Below are 16978 nucleotides of genomic sequence, written 5' to 3' on the forward strand. Positions count from 1 at the left end.
CGTAGGGCAACCAGGGTATTTTTTTATGTCGGCCGGGATTAAGCACAAAACGGAACAGTCAGGACACCAGTTTAAAAGATTGCCTTCTTTCTTTGAATTAAAAATTGTATTGTTAGGCAAACGAAATTCTATAAAGCGGAGTGACTTGATTTATTGTTGGTGAAAACTGAATAGTGAAATTTTTGTCAATTCGTTCGATTGATGGGCAACACAATGGAAAACTTTGTTTTTGGTACCTAACTCAAAAGCGGGTAAATTAGACACTTGCAAAAATGGAAATGTCTCCGGAAGTACAGATTATATTTAATTATCACGTCCAACTTTTGTGTTGTAAAATTCTAATTACTGTCGGAATCAAAGTGACTGTCTATTTTTATGACCTATACTATGCAAATATACAGGTCGCTCTCAAATTTTGGAATTGTTCCATTTTTAGGCGCTTTCAGCCCGCAGTCAGGGGTGTTTAGAAAAAACTTAGAGGTGGTGTTTATTAGTGAAAATAATTCATAGTAATTGTTTATGGGACTGTGTGAGTTGCGCGCCCAAACGGCCACTGGAGTGTTATCACGCCCTCTTCCAGGTTCAAAGTGTAGACACTTTGAACTCTTCTTAAGAGTTTCCGTACATTTCTTGTAACGTTAAATAGTTTTCAGAAATTAATGGTAGATCAAGACATTATTGCCTTAATTGCGTGGTTTTCTAAGTGAGTCACAAGAAAATGCTTTCTTCACAAAACTGTTCGCCATTGTGTTAGCTCAATCGGATAGTTTTTATAGTAGATTTCAATAAGGCCGCGTGTGTTCTTGTTTACAGGTGCTATAACTGAGAACTTGTCGACCGAAATAAATTGTCAATTGCTCATGGCAGGCTATTTCAGAAAACAAATTTGTTTATCAGTTTGACGGATAATCCAAATATCAGAAAACCGGTGGAAAACGGGAAATAAAAACTTAAAAGCGATCTATTTGAGTCATATTTTAATATGAAAAACCAAAAACGCGACAAAAACGCGTCAAAAACCAAAAACCAAATATGAAAAACCAAACGCGACATTTACCGTGGCCAGACTGTATTTTCTTTGGTGCCCTTAATGAAAAATTAAACAATTGCAACTGAAGAGGCGGGAGAAAAATATATCGGTTGAAAATTGAGAAGTGACCGAGAAATACTCCACTCAAAAGAGATCGGAAAGAAAGGAATAATTTCACACAAAAAATCGACTGAAAATGTCTAATGAATCGGCCATATCGTTAATTGTAAGATTAGGATTTTAGTCATAACATTAAACAAACTCCGTTAAACGTTATATCGGTTAATTTCTAACTGTAGTTTGTACGTTTTGAATCAAATTGTGTCCACGTTTATGTAGATACGACGAATTGTAAGTATTCAGACACTATATATTAAATAAGCCGTTTTATGCACCGCTTTTTCAATGAACAAATCGGTGATACAATTACTAAAATTTCGAAAAATTGGAGCGCGTCTAACAAGAAATTACAACTTGTACCCGTTAAATACATCGATTATAGTTTATAAGATCAAATGATAACATAGTTATTTTTCTTATTGTTCTGTAATCCGCCTTCTCACCTGAAGACCTCCATGACACAATCTTTTGTTTTGGTTTACCGCGTCTTCTGTTCTTGTTACTGCTAACAACTGACCTACACTTGGGTCAAGGGGAGAAATCTTGTAAGTGAATCGACGCATATAAAAAGTGGCTAACAAAAGAGCAAGTTCCTGTGCATTCCCTTGAAAATCATTGGTTCAAATAGATAAGGTGAATGCCTTTTGGCACCAGTAAGTAAATAGAACGACATACATTATAAAAACTAATATACAATTGGTAGAGCGAACTCACACATTGAAGAGTTTTGTGCTAAGCTTTTCAACAACGCTTGCCGTGAGCCAGACAAAGATTTAGCGCCCTCCTTCAAATAAGAGCCTCCCTTTCAATGTGTATTTGCTACTGAATAAGCGTTCCTGTTCTAATAAGCACCCCTCCTAATAAGCGCCTCAAGCTCTATTCTATTCAGTAAGCGCCCCTATTCTGTTTCAATTACAGCAACATCAGAGTACAATTTGAACTGCTCACAACATTACTGCATTACAAAAAAAAAAACTGGTCTTCTAAGTGGCTCGACTGTTATTTGTATGCGAGGGCACAATTCCTTTAAACGAAAGATATATCCTGCGTTTTACACATTCAGGGTTTATGGACCGGGAAAAATGAGCGGTTCGGTCTTTATGGGAACCATGTCTCCAATTAGCGCGCGTACCCCCTTACGTCCCCGGCCCACAAAGCAAAATAAGCGCTCCGTGCGTTAAATCAAATTGTTATACGGAGTATTCGCATTGCGGAACTGCTAGAACAGCAAACATATGAACAGTTTCAATTTATCCGCTTTCCAATCCCTCCGCGCAGTGCGAAACAATGCATATGCTAGAAGGCTAAAATAAGAAAAAATTATTTGCGCAGCTAACGAGCTTTCTTATTTAAAAAAAAAAACTGAAAGCAGGAAGCAGCGACATATATTTCCCTTCACAGTTCGGCTTTCGAACAAATGGAATAGTAATTAATGTAACAACTTGTTTTGTCTGAAGTGAAACCGTTTCAGAAAGACTACAACACTAAACTCACTCATTAAAAATAGCGCAACCTGGGAACGAACCTAACTTGACTCTGATCCCGCACGCACGCTGCGTCATAAACGCTTATTGTGACGTCAAATTTTCACTTTGCTCTTTTTCGCGGGACGAACAAGTTGTGCGTTCATCGTGAGAAGAAAAATTTTTTTTTTTTTTTTTTTGGGCGTGTTTTTTTTTTTTTTTTTTTTTTTTTCTGAGATTTTTTCGTGTTTTCAAACTATTTTCATTTTTCTTTTTTTCGCGCTCAAAAATTTTACCCGAAAACCTGAAAAATGCATTATTTCCATTATGAACATTTGCTGTTACAAACAAGTCATACAACTTCTATTCACTAAAAGCAGAAAAGAAATTGAAACCAGTCTAAGAAAGAGATCGTGTTCACTGATGGGAAATTTGTCAAACAAAAGTTGTTCCCAGTATTTCGGAAAACCAGACAACTGCGGTTGTCATGGATATCTTGTTGGGGCTAAGCGCGCGCGAGCGTTTTCTTTTTTGCTGTAAGCGCGCACTTGGACGGTTACCATTGAGTGAACTTCTCTCCCGAAGTTATAGTTTTTCTTTGAAATGGTGCCCTTTTTATTTGCCTTTCTAAACATTGCACAAGTAACTGTTATACATTATGTTACATTTTGTTTTCGTCTTCATTTTGGGTTCTTAAACGTCTACATCAAGAAAAAGAGGTAATTTTTTAAATCAGAATGCATAACGTAACCATTTTATTGCAGAAACTCTCAAACCTGTTGAGAAGCCAGACTTCTTCTTTAAGGATTTTACCCATGGTACGAAAATTAGTGGAAGCTGGGTTGACCAGGAATATGTGGTTAAGATGAAAATTGAATCTATTAAACTAGACATGAAGCTGGTTTTTGAATTCACTGAGGACAGAGGCTCGGCAAATGTCAATAGCACACCCAATGATAACAGGACATCCAAACATGGCAAGGTATTAAACATTTACGTGATCGTAGCAAGGTATTTAATATTCTCCACCGTGTAACTGTAATACATTTGACGTCAAGTTTAAATAATATAGTCAGTTTATTTTAATTTAAAGATTCATGCGTGAGAGCAGAACTTTTATCTACCCTTATTTCCTTTTTTTTGCCTGTAATGTACCAGTCGTTTTGTGTTTTGGGGGGGTGGGGGGGGGGGGCGGATTTTCTCGTTCATCTCTCCTTTTATTATTGTCAGATCCACAGGTTCAAAGAATCCACTGAATATCCCCAAAATACCACATGCCGCGTTCACGAAACATTCCAACTCGGATCTCCAAGCTTGCTGACGAGAGTCTGGGACTTTACAGTGGCAACCGCAAAACAGACATGGACCAAATGTTACGAAATCACAGTGGCAACGTTTAATGGAATTTGGAACGGAATTATATGGATGACCGAGTCGACCTGTCAGAAAGTTACCTGGATGGCCAATAAGGCATGGAATGGAGTAAGATGGTTGGTTGGTAAGGTTTGCAAGGGATTTGCATGGATGGCTGATAAGGCCTGGAACGGGTTAACCTGGATTGTCGAGCGGATCTGTAAAGGGGTCTCGTGGATGGTAGACTGGATTTCACATGCCCTTATATGGATGTCCGAGAAAATATGGAATGGACTGGCATGGATTGGAAAACTGTTTCTCCCTGGCAACTACGTGACTGATGCTTTAAACAAGTTTTATTATGGATATCTGGACAGTAAGTGTAGAGCCTGTTCGTATAGTCTTTAGATTCAGATCGTCGTGATGATAAATTTAAACGCGGGAGCACGCGCTCCTGACTAACATTAATGGAATGGCATTGAGAAATCACCTTACAGTAAAATATCACTACAGAGTCAAACAGGGTAAATTGTTGCTTTGAATGAAAAAGAAATAGGAGGACTGATTGTCTTCTTATGTCGACAGAACTTGTCAATGAAGTGTGCTTTCTTTGAAATGATGGTTATTTCGAAACAACATGGCGCGTTTTTCACAACTGGAAAACATTTAAAACACGCCCCTTTATATTGAGTGCATCTCGTTTTGATTTTCCTCTGTTTTGTACTGTTGTCTTTTCCTTTCAATTATTTTGTTTGTTTATTCCAACAGAGCACGTAAAACATGTTCAGGCTCTCATTGCTGCCTCGACCTGGAAAGATTTCTTTTACATGATGTCCTCTGTTGTTGTTGTGAATGTTGCTCTCCTTGTCATTTACCTGTTGGTTAAATGCACAGTGAACTTCATTCGACGATTATGGTGAGTTGTGTAATAGTCCCTTATTGTCTCGTTACCAGTTTCTAGTCTTAAAATCGGTATGGTGACGTCAGAGCTTCGTCGAGTTCTCCTAAGTCGTTCTCCAAAGACCTCAAAAATTACAGAGTAAAAAGAAACATCTGGCATCTTTTCGAAATCTTTAAGATCATGAAGAAAGCACGGGTTCTCTGAATTACTGCTAACCAGAAGAAAAGTGTGGAATAGCCACAATCGCCAAAATTCTCCAATTTCTGGAAATGATCTTGCAGACGTTTGATACTTTGTGGAACATTATGAGCGAAGCCCCGGTCTCATGAGTGTAGAGGGACGTTGGTTAAATCACAGCTCCTTTTGTGAGTTTATTCTTGCTTGTGAAAATCTTAAACACAAATCTATCGGGCTCTAAGAACAGTAAACAGATCAGAATCTTTTTGCTTTTATTAAAACTTACTTATTTCCTGTTTTTTGTTGTTGTTGCAGGCAAGCTCGCAAAGACAGGATAGCTGCTGCCAATTTACCGCCTGCTACAAAGAAACCAATATGGCGACCAAAGCCAAAGAAAAAACACAAGAATAAGAACAAGAATAAATGGTAGTGGCCACGATTCATTTGAACTGTTCACTTTTTTGGTCTGGAAATAAAGCTTTCTGAATTTCTCTGTTAACAATGATGTTCAAAGTTCTTTAAAGAAAAAGGAGGTTACACACTGTAACAGAGTTACTCACTGATTTGGTTGTTAATCTGTTAATAAAGATGGTTGAATTTTTATCTGTTGTCTGGTCGTTTAGCATACAAACTTATTAACCCATGTTCACTTCTTACGTTACCTTGATTCCTTTATTTTTCTTGGGGGTGAGGATGGCGCGGTTGGTCGGGGGGGGGGAGGTGTGTGTGTTTGGCGGGGAGGGGGGGCAGGGAGTACACGGGTGTCCATACTTCCAGCAGCGTTGCATCTCGTCACAAGGCGATTCACAATGCACAAAAATTAAACCGAGTTCTTAAGCATTATCATGACACTTCAAACCCAAGTCAATGTACCATTTCTCCTTACTAGTTCTACACTCATTTCTTATAGCACCGATTAGGAGAATTTGTCAAAACATCACTGTGGTAACCTGTGCCTTTATTTTTATTAATAATTATAACCTGTGTTGTTCGTTTTCATGGCTATTTGTTTCTACTTTCCAAAAACACTGATGATAAGACGAGAGTAACAAATACACAGAACATCTGAACTACAAGCCTTCATTCAGTAACGTATTCAAACTTGCATACAAGGTGGCAGCCCTCTACCAAACTGGAAAAATTTTTCAACACATTTCGCATTACGTTTTTGTTGAAAGGGTGGGTAGTCTCCGAGTCTGCCTCTGGTTTTAAATTAGGAAGAAAACGTCGAGAAAAATAGTCTGCTTTCAGTGTTACAATATTAAAAACTGTGTGTGAAGTTAACAACTTTAGTGATACAACTAACTACCAAGATTGCTCATGGCTATGTGTGGGTTACACTTCGTGTAAACCCACACAAAAATATCTAAGATCTCTTGTCCGAATTGTTTCTAATAGTTTCTAATAGAAGAACAACTAAGAGTTGACGAAATACGAAGAATCAATCTGTTCACATTGTTAAAACTTCAATTTACCTGGAAAATCACCCAGGCATATTACAATCTACCGATCACAATCAGTCTGTTGTTCATTCAGGGAAAAACATTCTTTTCTGACAGTTTCATGCACAGCATGGAGATTGCACAGCACAGAATGATGACCAGTCTTAATAACTTTTAGACTGAACTTAAAAAAAGGAAACTGTGCAGTGTAGAAAAAGTGTCAATCTTATATTAAAGTGGCATAAAATGTGGATAGATAGTAATAAAATCAATATGGCTGTGAATTGCATAGATCTTCAATAAAAAATGACTTTGAATTACAAATTATACTACAATACAAGCAGTTCTGAATGTATCTTGTGGATTCTGTCAGAGATCTCGAATATCTCTATGGGCTTTTGGCACCCTTACGGTTATCCCTTCAAAGTTCTTAGCAACAATGATTTGACATCCAAGGCGAGACCTGTGGGCCACAATAGAAAAAACAAATTGTTTGAAGACAAGAAACATAGGTGTTTTCATGATAGTACAATGTAAATACAAGATTTCATGATAGTTTGCTTGAAAGTATTGAAAATTCAATTAAAAAATGTCAATCACTCTTGGAAGCGTAAAAAAGACATTTGTTTACCTTGGTAACTGATTTAGCACAAGAGCTAATGGGGCCGAGAATTCAAAAAATAGAAAAAAATATTACAAATTAAACAGGAGGTGAACCAGTTGCCCATCTACAAACATGGCTGAGGAGTTAAACTTGGGTTAACTGTAAAACAAATCCAGGAAGTGGTCAAAATGGGACTAAACCCTGGGACCTCCAGATTTAAAAACTTTAAGCTAAAATGCTATGTAGGTTGACTTACGTGTCTTCCAGTCCATAAGCCAAGTCCAACATGTCAAGTTCCTCATCTGATGGCTCATCCAAGTTCAGTGTCTCCATTTCATCAGGTTTAAATATAAGATGACAGGTGGAGCAAGACAGGGTACCTTCACAAGCACCTAGAATGAACAAAGTACACTGCTCAGTTTATAGAAAATAAAAAACAGATTTCAAATGTTTTTACAGTCTATCCTCACCTCATGAACACCCCATAATAAGGAGACTTCCCTACTAATATGGAAAATTCACTTGGTCCGAAATACGCAAAACTGCATTCTAACTATACATTTTTCATATGGTAAAAAGGTAAAGTCTGTGTCCGAGCCATGAGGCTCATACAGCCGAGGCTTATCCCGATTTCCGTAGCATTAAGCGACTAGGAGTATTGCTACTCCCCCCTGGATGGGATGCTAGTCCATCGCAGGATTACCCCCCAGCAGTAAATTCGCCGGTACCCATTTATACACCTGGGTGGAGAGAGGCACTGTGAGAGTAAAGTGTCTTGCCCAAAAACACAACGTAGTGCCCTGGCCAGGCCTCAAACCCGGGCCGTTTGACTTGGAGTCGAGCGTGCTAACCATTAGGCCACCTTCATATGGATCCCTCTATAATTCAGACACTCTTCCCTGTCCCTATGGTGTCAGTCTTAAGAAGTTTGACTGCACAGTCAAACCTCTATTACTCATTGTTGCCTGGAGGTTTAATTGGGGAAAACACATTTTAAAGGAATTTTTGACATTTCATGTTAAGTTACTAGCTAAACTAGATTAAAACTTCTCAAAACAGCATTTACAACACAAAAGCCCACTTTAAATTCCACTATTATCACATAAATGAAATAAATGTTTTTATTACTTTATCGTACACCATTTTATTGTACACAGTTTTAGTCATTTTACATTTCTACCTGAATAAGTTTACAGCAGTAACTGAAACATCCTATCATAGCTTTTTAAAGCCAGTGCAATTTGTAACCCCATATTTAACTATACCTGGCTACTTATCAAATACTTTTAATAGGTGTTTGACTTACATGTACAGTACACATATATGACTCATGTGTAATAATGGGAAATAGATCGCTAGGACTAAGAGAAGCATATTTGTTTGTGATGTAAGGCCAAGTGACAGCTCCTAGAAACATCAGTGGGAGCATATTTACTATGGTGGGAGTAAGCAAGTAAGAGGCTTTACTTGAGTGTCAATATACCGTCGCTTGCATCTAAGCGTGAACACGTGCCGCCGAAACATGATCTAATTGGGTATAAATGGATGTTTGGTGTGGGTTCAAATGTTTGATGACCAAACATGCCACGTTTGATACCCAATTAGATCATGTTTCGGTGGCACGTGTTCACGCTTAGATGCAAGTGACGGTACCTCTAGTGTGGTGAGTGAGTTTTTAGCGAGACCTGATCCTAATGCAGTGAAAATTATGGTACAGCTGTACATGTACTTGTAAACTTGTATCTCATAAGTTTAGGGCTGTGTACTTACCTTCTAAATCTACATCATTGTCTTTTGCAACATCCAGTAAACTATCTCCAACTTTTGCATTCACTGTCATCTTGTCTCCATCTCGATCAATAAAATTTATTGTTACCCTGAAAAGAGAAGTGACAAAACAATTCTGGAATACCCTCTCATGTCATCTCATTTCACCCTTCTCATCTTTACGTCCACAGAAGATACAGGGTAGCAAAAGGTTTTTTTCCGTGATACGTGAAAATTGCAAAAATTAGACCATGATTTCAAGTTGATAATAATAATAATAATAATAATAATAATAATAATAATTTTATTCAGCTCATACTAAAGTGAAAACAGGGCACAAAGTTTACTGTGATGTGTGAAATGAGCTGGAAAAGACATGTGATTCTGGAATACTGCTGTTTCAAGTAGTAGGTGACATGTAAATTTGGTTCAAATTTGTGGGTGAAACGGAATCATGCCCCCCCCCCCCCTTACCCTTTGCTATCCTCAAGATACCCAAGACTTTACCACCACCACCTCTAATAAAAAAACCCACACCAACATTATTTCAGAAGCAAATAAACAGACCTACAATGCTTGCAGCCCATAGTAAACATCCCATCTATCTCCAGCTGAACAGAAACTTCATTTGTTATTTTTGCAACCAGTCCGGTACGGTTAAAAAACTGGACCTGCAAAACAGCAGATCCAGTTTTGGATCCATTCCGGACTGGCTCCTTGTAAACAAATGGCCTGTATTCGGCCCGGATCCATTTAGATCCGTTTGAAACCAGTCCCGTGTAAAGCTTAATACATAAGCTTACTTTTATTTCACCACTAGCCCGGCGTCAGGAGGTCAGGTACAATTTTCGCCGAACAAGTAAGCTGGTGGAAGCTTATATGTCAAATGTCAAGAATTCATTGTCGAATTTTACCGTGAAAGGGTCCCTAGATTTCAAATCCTTGAAACAACATTGGTATAATATATTTGGAAATTATATATTTAGCTATTACACAACACAAACAAATTTGTGCGGACGCAACAAAAATGCGTTTCAGACTTACATTTCCCTTTTCTCCTTCGCTTTTGACGAAGATGTCCCAGTCATCCGTAAACAGACATTCTTCGGTACAAATACTGATGTGGTTCTTGGTGTTAACGCCAACGAATTGTGTTTTAAAGGTATTGCTATTTGTGAACAAAACTTGCGTAAGAAACGAGCGGCCATTTTGGACTGTATTTTCAGCGACTGAAAAGACCTGGGAATGAGTGTTTTGCATATTTGCCGCTGACCATAAATCTCATTTTCGGCACGGACCAACGGAGCGAACGGAACGGGCGCGGCAGTCAAGGTCGCATGAGTCAGCATCATAATTGTTGAACTATATTTGTACACATCACGAAGTGTAAAAAAATTAAAGTTAAAATACCAAAATTAAATGTCCAGAAAAATGTCTGGCTACAAAGGTGATGAACCAAGGACTCCTTATATATAGTGTTACACTGTTCTGACAGCCCTAATTTCGTTTTCTTTCGTTCGCCCCTGCCCCCCCCCCCCCCCTCCATATTGAGCTCCGTGCTTGCATGTACTTCACTCGTTATTTCCAAGGTAGGAGAGAGGCTGTGAACAGTGCATGAACTCCGCTTCCCGCCTCACCCCCGCATTCCCCGGTAGACTTCTGCATTCGATTGCCAAATTCCCGAGGAAACAGAGCGTTTGCCCCAAAAAACTCTCCTTCGGAATCCTACGGAACGGGTTTAAATCCACCTCAGTTTCGGAGTTGTGCAGCATTAAAAAAAAAGAAATGGAAGTCAATATAATCATCACTCTCTGGAAGGGCGAGTGGCCTACCTTGCACACAAAAAAATATGTTGGGTTTTAAGAACTTTTAAGCGTAATGAAAACAGGTTATTGACTCAGGCAGGGGTGGAAGGGGAATTATGAATAATGAATAACGGGCTAAAACAGAAAATGAATAAGGAATATTTAAGGTTCAATGCTTGGAATAATGAATAAGTCATTTCCAGTAAAGGAATAATAAATAGTGCTTATTCACCGTGCTCAAACATTTATCTTTTTATCTTCAGGCCAAAGAGAAGGTGGGACCCTCAAAATAATTACCTTTAAGTGTTGTATGATGAGCATCTAAAATAGTGCAAAACTTCTACCAGAATTCCTAAAATGTATGACATCACATAATACTTCGACGTGATTGATTGATTCAACCGGACGAATTTACGAGAAAAGAGAAAGAGCACACCGTCACGTCATTTTAATTCCTAGCCCCTACGGCAGAGTGTAACTTGTCATTGCAAATGTGTGGTTAAAGGTCTGTATATTTTGGTATCTTCTTTTTTTCTTTCTTTTCTTTTCTCTTCTTCTCTTTCGTTTTCCAATCCTCTTGAACCTCTTGTATCAGTTTCTATTTCCGGCCAGCTGCTAGCTCGCGCGGCTACCAAGCAGTGGAACGCCTACACATCCGGGAATGTTGAGTTGTTTTCAGTCGGTATAGTGTCATCGAGAGAGTTCGAAACGTTCGATCATGAAGTCGATTTTCTTGTGTCTTCTTCTACTTTCCGTAGTGTACGGCTCCTAAATAAGCCTTAAGGACACGACTAAAGATGGAAGTACTCAAGTAAATGTAACAGAAACGGAGAGAGCGAACAAAGAGACGGTTACCATCGACGTACAGCGCGTTCAAGTGGACCGTGATCAGAATGGCGGCTTTGAAGATGCTAGAATTCTAAAGGTATGCATGTACTCCTCGATTTAACTTTACACACAATTAATCAGTGGCTGAAACAAATCTTTGGCTTAAGAAAGAGTTCACTATTGCCTATAACGAAGACATTGGTTAAATTATAGTGTTCCCGTGTGGCTGAAGCTTAAAATTTAAAGTTTGATATTTCCGCACATTTCTGCATATTGAACATGACGTAGCATTCGCAATTAAGATTCTTCTGACCAAGTAATGGACTTTGCCCAAAAGTCAATCGTATCCTTCACTAGATAATATAAAATGTAAAACCGTCAGAAATCGCGTGATTGTGCTTTAGAGTAACCAAAGATGGCGACAAAGGCTCATGTTACGAAAGTAGTGCACTGGAGTTCCGTGTTTCGTGCCATACGTCTCGAACTCAAGCCTATATTGTTTATGCCGATCATTCATTCTACGTTAGAAAGCAAAATTTAAAAATCCTTAAATATTATATTCAAATGAAAGACCATTTTGATCAAAGGATTGCTGTGGAAATACATGTACTCGCTAGTTTTATAGTTTGTTTTTCACAGTAAATTGTTTTGTGTCATTCAAGGCACTTGCCACCATCTGGTGAATTCTCTAGGTAGTTTGCCCCAAATGTTTAGTCAGTTTGTCCTTATTTAAGTCTGTTTTGCCTTACGAAAATCTTGTTGCCCGCATTTTCACCAAAATGTACATTTTTTTCCAATGTTTTATCTGCATCCTTTCTTGCGTGGGACTCGCAAGTTTGCTTGTCCTTTTATGGAGCAGCTGCTATACTTTTTTAACTTGCTTGATTCCTCCTTGAGTAGCTTAATGCATTTACTCAAGAATTCACTACAAAGTGTTGTTTTTTTTAACACCAAATCGTTAATGCAATGTAATGCTTTTTTTTGTACATGTACGTGTAGTGTATGATGTATTGGGGTTTACAGACTGTTTTCTACTTCCAGGACTATTTGTATATCATAGTTACTAAATTAATACCAAGTGTCGTCTCTGACACTTCCTGTTGTGAGGAACAACTTCCTTAGAATCTACAGTGTACCAGTGATGATTCATGAAATAATATCTCAGTTTTTTAAGGGCAGCATTTGAAGATGAAAAAAATCCCACTTTTCCAGTTTTGGGGACAACCAACAAATATAAAAGAGCCTTTGTGTATAAACTAAACTTTGCCTTGCATGTACATGTATATTGCTCTTTTAATTTGTCCAAAATGGCAACTACTGTACACAACATAGTGTTCTTGGTATAATTATAAAGAGCTGGATTATAACTCTCTATGTACATGTACTGTAGTATACCAAGCAGATCAGGTAGTAGTTTTTTTTTTTCTAAAAAAAAAATGAGTTCATTGTGAAAAGGAAAAATCTACAGGAAAGTAATAACGAAGAAATGGAAAACACCTGTTAAGGATTTGCATGGCGGCAAAACAAGTGATCTTCAGATTGGTTTCACCTGCAAATTCTGTTCAAAGCAATCCTTGAACAAAGGAGTTTCTTGCAATTTTCAACTCCAGCAAAGAAATATAAATGTTGCTATTATTTTGATCATTGGTCAGTTTTGAATACTTTCTGTTCACTTAAATCAACTGCATGTTCTGCTGATTTGTGTTCAATCTCCATGTTTAAAGAACTTCACTTAAAAACACCTGATATGCTAATTGAAAAGGTTGTTTTCCCTGCAGGTAAACATCAGAGTCAGTGTTATTGATGGTGTGGTGCACGTAAACAACTCCAAGGCCATACACCAGGCAGTGACAACGTTCCATTTCTTTGCAGAAATTGGTGAGACACTCTTTTTTGGTCACAATAGTTAGAAACCAACTTTACTCTCTTGTTGTTATCATTAACTACCACTGGCTGTAGGACATGTTTGAAAAGCCCTACCAAGTCACCCAAACCCACCAACCACTTTAAGGCATAGTACCTTATATACCTTCCCCCTCAACCTGATCATTTGAATGTATCTTTTGCAGATGAAATTGGCAAGAACAAAGAGGTACTGCAACACATGACCAAGGTCCCTATTGTGATCAGGGTGTTGGTGACTGAGTCGCAACAGACTACAAATGAGGGAATTTTCAAAGTGCTGCGCGTAGAGGAGGAAATCATCGAGGTGGACCACAAGGTTGTGAAGCAGATAAAAGTGACCCAATTGGTGATGAAACTGGATTCTGCCAACAACGAGCTGATTGCCAAGCGCGAAATTACAGCCATTGAGCTGAAAGATTCCAAAATTCACAACATGCCCCATGAAAAAGACACTCACAAATATCCAGATGGTAGGAAGCAGTTGTTTTTCTTATTTATTGTTTTAAGTTCGTTTTCAAGTACTACAGCTGTAGTTGTTTATTTTTAAAATTTGATCCACTGCAAGAAATTGAGTGCCCCAAAGGTGTACAGGTCTGTAGCATATACAATGCAACTGTAGTGATAAAATAATTTTTTCTTAGCCCGGTGCTGTGTTTACACAAACAAGGTTTCAAATTAGCCACAGTTATTTGCCCCAGTGCAGGAGTTACTTAATTTCCCGAAAATGGAACAGGCATATTTTGCGTCACTTAAATTTCGCGATTTTTGAATCATTCAGTGGTTTACTAAATAAAAATTTTTGCTTTTAGGTCACCTGCCTGATAAACCATACAGTGACAATTCCGGACGCAAGCCAGCACAGCTGCCAGACCATCCTTACAAAGCTGACACGGTATTTGTAAAATCTTTTGTTCAATATTAAGTTTTCAAAATCGTACGAGTTGTGAAGATCTATTGTTTGTTCAAGGAAGGGCCACCACTAGAAAAAAAAAACATTTTATTAATCTGAGATACAGTTAAGACTCATGTATGAGCCACACTCGTATATAAGCTGCACCAACCTTGAAGCTTGATTTTGAGAAAAATGAAAAAACTTTAAAAAAAGCACTGACGTAAAGAAGTAGTTGTTTGTTGGTACAGATATTAAAGCTTGGCCATTGAAAGCTAATGCTGTGTATTTCCTACAAGCGGAGTGCATTTAATCAACTCTAAAATACCCTTTACAAGCTTCTCTTCAATTGAAACCCCAATATCTTTCAAAAAAGATGTTCTTTTGATGAGATACATGTATTGGCTTTATTGCTTAAGTCCATTGTGGAAAACGGTGAAATTTGAATGGAAATAGTACAAGCACAACAAATTGAGAACGACGCAAAACAATTGCTTAGTAACCACACAGTCATTTTAAGAGAGAAGTCTGGGTCGCGTCACGTTTGATCAGTGATCGGTAAACAACATGGAGTTTTTACACGAGTTTTTACAGTACCGGTATATTTTTTTGAACTTAGGACTGAAAAAAGCTCACATCCTTCTGTTCTGCTTGTTTTTCTTGTAGTCCAAGCATGGATTCTGCTCAAAGTTCTACAAGTTGCCATTTGCTGCTCGCATGGCAGTTTTTGCCGTCGTGGCCCTGATCGGCATTGCCACGTTTAGCTGCTGTTTGTGGGTGTTCTGCTGCAAGCCGCCAGCCTCAGGCAAGAAGATTGACCTGAAGGACTTTGAGGACAAGTTTGAATATGACGGCGAGTTTGAAGCGCCAGCTCTGGAGCAGAAGCTTCCTATTGAGAAGCAGAAGTTGGTCATTGATGCTTGAAAATACTTAATCCAAGAATTGCTTGTTAAAAGTTAGATGAGTTTGTCTTTTTTGTAATTAATAATGAGTTGCACTAGTTGTTTGTCTGACTTAGTAAGACATGAGTACAAAGTAGATGTACTGTATGTAGCTGTACTGGGGATTGGTTATCTACTGTATGTATACTGTATGTACATGTATTGATGATTAGTGCTTTTGATTCTGGATCAAGGGTTCCAGATTAATATCTGGCCAGGGTCACTATGCTGTGTTCTTGGAAAAGACACTTTACTCTCACAGTTTGTGTGAGTGCGTGTGGGAGGGGAGGGTGTGGGGTGTTAGAGGTCAGTCATTTTGTGTTACAGAAGCAAAGCTACTTGTAAATGCTGGTCTAATCAGATCCATTGTATGATGCTTTAATGTATAAAATCTGACCCATATATTCAGACATTTGGGTGGATGGTTATCTTAGTTCATCTTGATGTCTACGTATTTGATATGGTGTCTTTTGGCTACAGGTGTATGTATGTTGGCCAGTGTGTTTGGATGGGTTCTGAACCTTTCACTCAGGAACCAATTGCAATCCATTTGTAGTCATTCTTGGTACACAGTTGCATGGCTACCATTTGTCTGAAAGTGATAGAGAACAGTAAGCCAATCAGAATTCAAAGAAAACAAATTTGCAACCGGTAGTGAGTGTGGGAAATCTTCTTACACCGGCTTTTAGTGTTACTTGCATAGCTACAGGTATCTTTCTACATCCATCTTCCGACATCATCTTTCGACATGCTGTTTGAAATGAGCCAATCAAAACTGATACATACTGGTGTTGGTTTCATGCAAATGAGCACACAAGGTCAGAAGATCATGCTAGTGGACTGTGATTGGCGGATTTCGATCCATGTTTGTTTAGCATGTCGAAAGATTGATGTCGATAGAGAGCCGCTATGCATGTAGCACTGAAAGCGGGTGTAAGCCAATCACTGTAGGTTTGAGTCTTGCTTGTGATTGGCTGAATATGGAAATACTTCTAGTCTGATTCATTAAAGCATGTTGCACGTCAATCATACAGCTTTACTTAGCGAACACAACGTTGAAGATTTTTCGAAAAGTGCCCCAAGTGTGTGATTTGATCTTTTTTCCTACTGTGTCAGACAAACAACAAGTTGAACAGTATTTGTAATGTATTTTATTTAAAAGGTGCACTTCATAGCAATGTTAATTCAGCCAAAGCTGGATATTGACTGCTTACTTTAAACTTACTATTTTATGAAAGCGACAGATAGTGAAGTAGTGCGTATGGGATTCTATTTTCCTATCATTGTATTATTTCTTTATTCTTTTTTTTAATTAGACAAGCATAATAATTTTAATTGTTTTGTGTAAGACATGAATACACTGTAGTTTATCCAGTCGCTGTTGCCTTTTACACAAAGTCTGTAATGGAAATAAGTAATGGCTTTTATTGTCGTTTGTATATAAAGATGTAAACACTTGTTCTGAAATAAACGTGCATAGCATTCCTGGAAAACGAATTTTTTTATTTATTTTTATTTTACTTTTTTTACTATAGCTATAGACCAAGGCGGGCGCGTGGAGCCGGGGGAGAGAGGCAGGAGGGGGCAGAAGCCGCCTATGAAGAGGTCTATTTTATCCAATGTTAGGACCAATGTTCCCTGTGGTTGAAATTTATCTTTTGAATTTTTTACCCTGGTCGTAACCCCGTGGGGGATTCCCTGATGGACTGTGTGGGATGGAACACAGGGGGCCAAGCCAGAACAGTTGAGAACA

At 38.3% G+C, this 16978-nt stretch overlaps 3 protein-coding genes across 3 annotated transcripts; 2 read left to right on the plus strand and 1 right to left on the minus strand.

Moving 5' to 3' along the window:
• The first annotated feature begins 3341 nt into the window (after nucleotides 1-3341).
• On the plus strand, nucleotides 3342-5641 carry LOC144657311 (uncharacterized). Its single transcript, XM_078517645.1, has 4 exons — nucleotides 3342-3595; nucleotides 3844-4342; nucleotides 4735-4882; nucleotides 5360-5641. Exons 1-4 carry the CDS (start codon nucleotides 3479-3481, stop codon nucleotides 5472-5474), a joined length of 879 nt encoding a protein of 292 aa, XP_078373771.1. The 5' UTR covers nucleotides 3342-3478; the 3' UTR covers nucleotides 5475-5641.
• A 344-nt stretch (nucleotides 5642-5985) lies between these two features.
• On the minus strand, nucleotides 5986-10086 carry LOC144657423 (2Fe-2S ferredoxin-like). The gene is made up of 4 exons (XM_078517769.1): nucleotides 9902-10086; nucleotides 8861-8967; nucleotides 7347-7482; nucleotides 5986-6949 (listed from the first exon to the last, which is right to left on the minus strand). Exons 1-4 carry the CDS (start codon nucleotides 10063-10065, stop codon nucleotides 6856-6858), a joined length of 501 nt encoding a protein of 166 aa, XP_078373895.1. The 5' UTR covers nucleotides 10066-10086; the 3' UTR covers nucleotides 5986-6855.
• Nucleotides 10087-11321: 1235 nt separating this feature from the next.
• LOC144658920 (uncharacterized) lies at nucleotides 11322-16718 on the plus strand. Its single transcript, XM_078519421.1, has 5 exons — nucleotides 11322-11587; nucleotides 13269-13368; nucleotides 13560-13865; nucleotides 14205-14287; nucleotides 14951-16718. Exons 3-5 carry the CDS (start codon nucleotides 13595-13597, stop codon nucleotides 15206-15208), a joined length of 612 nt encoding a protein of 203 aa, XP_078375547.1. The 5' UTR covers nucleotides 11322-11587; nucleotides 13269-13368; nucleotides 13560-13594; the 3' UTR covers nucleotides 15209-16718.
• Nucleotides 16719-16978: the final 260 nt, after the last annotated feature.

Source organism: Oculina patagonica, chromosome 6, assembly GCF_052425735.1.
Source record: "Oculina patagonica isolate OP01 chromosome 6, crgOcupat, whole genome shotgun sequence".
Classification (NCBI taxonomy): domain Eukaryota; kingdom Metazoa; phylum Cnidaria; class Anthozoa; order Scleractinia; family Oculinidae; genus Oculina; species Oculina patagonica.

What these genes read in the sequence shown, in the direction of transcription:
- LOC144658920 (XM_078519421.1), top strand. Translation starts at nt 13,595, where the DNA reads ATGACCAAGGTCCCTATTGTGATCAGGGTGTTGGTGACTGAGTCGCAA. An exon ending in CACTCACAAATATCCAGATG is followed by an intron (nt 13,866 to 14,204) that starts GTAGGAAGCAGT and finishes TTTTGCTTTTAG; the next exon opens with GTCACCTGCCTGATAAACCA. An exon ending in ATCCTTACAAAGCTGACACG is followed by an intron (nt 14,288 to 14,950) that starts GTATTTGTAAAA and finishes TTTTTCTTGTAG; the next exon opens with TCCAAGCATGGATTCTGCTC.
- LOC144657311 (XM_078517645.1), top strand. Translation starts at nt 3,479, where the DNA reads ATGAAAATTGAATCTATTAAACTAGACATGAAGCTGGTTTTTGAATTC. An exon ending in TTATTATGGATATCTGGACA is followed by an intron (nt 4,343 to 4,734) that starts GTAAGTGTAGAG and finishes TTATTCCAACAG; the next exon opens with AGCACGTAAAACATGTTCAG. An exon ending in AACTTCATTCGACGATTATG is followed by an intron (nt 4,883 to 5,359) that starts GTGAGTTGTGTA and finishes TTGTTGTTGCAG; the next exon opens with GCAAGCTCGCAAAGACAGGA.
- LOC144657423 (XM_078517769.1), bottom strand. Translation starts at nt 10,065, where the DNA reads ATGGCCGCTCGTTTCTTACGCAAGTTTTGTTCACAAATAGCAATACCT. An exon ending in GCGAAGGAGAAAAGGGAAAT is followed by an intron (nt 8,968 to 9,901) that starts GTAAGTCTGAAA and finishes TTCTCTTTTCAG; the next exon opens with GGTAACAATAAATTTTATTG. An exon ending in CAATGATGTAGATTTAGAAG is followed by an intron (nt 7,483 to 8,860) that starts GTAAGTACACAG and finishes TGTTCATTCTAG; the next exon opens with GTGCTTGTGAAGGTACCCTG.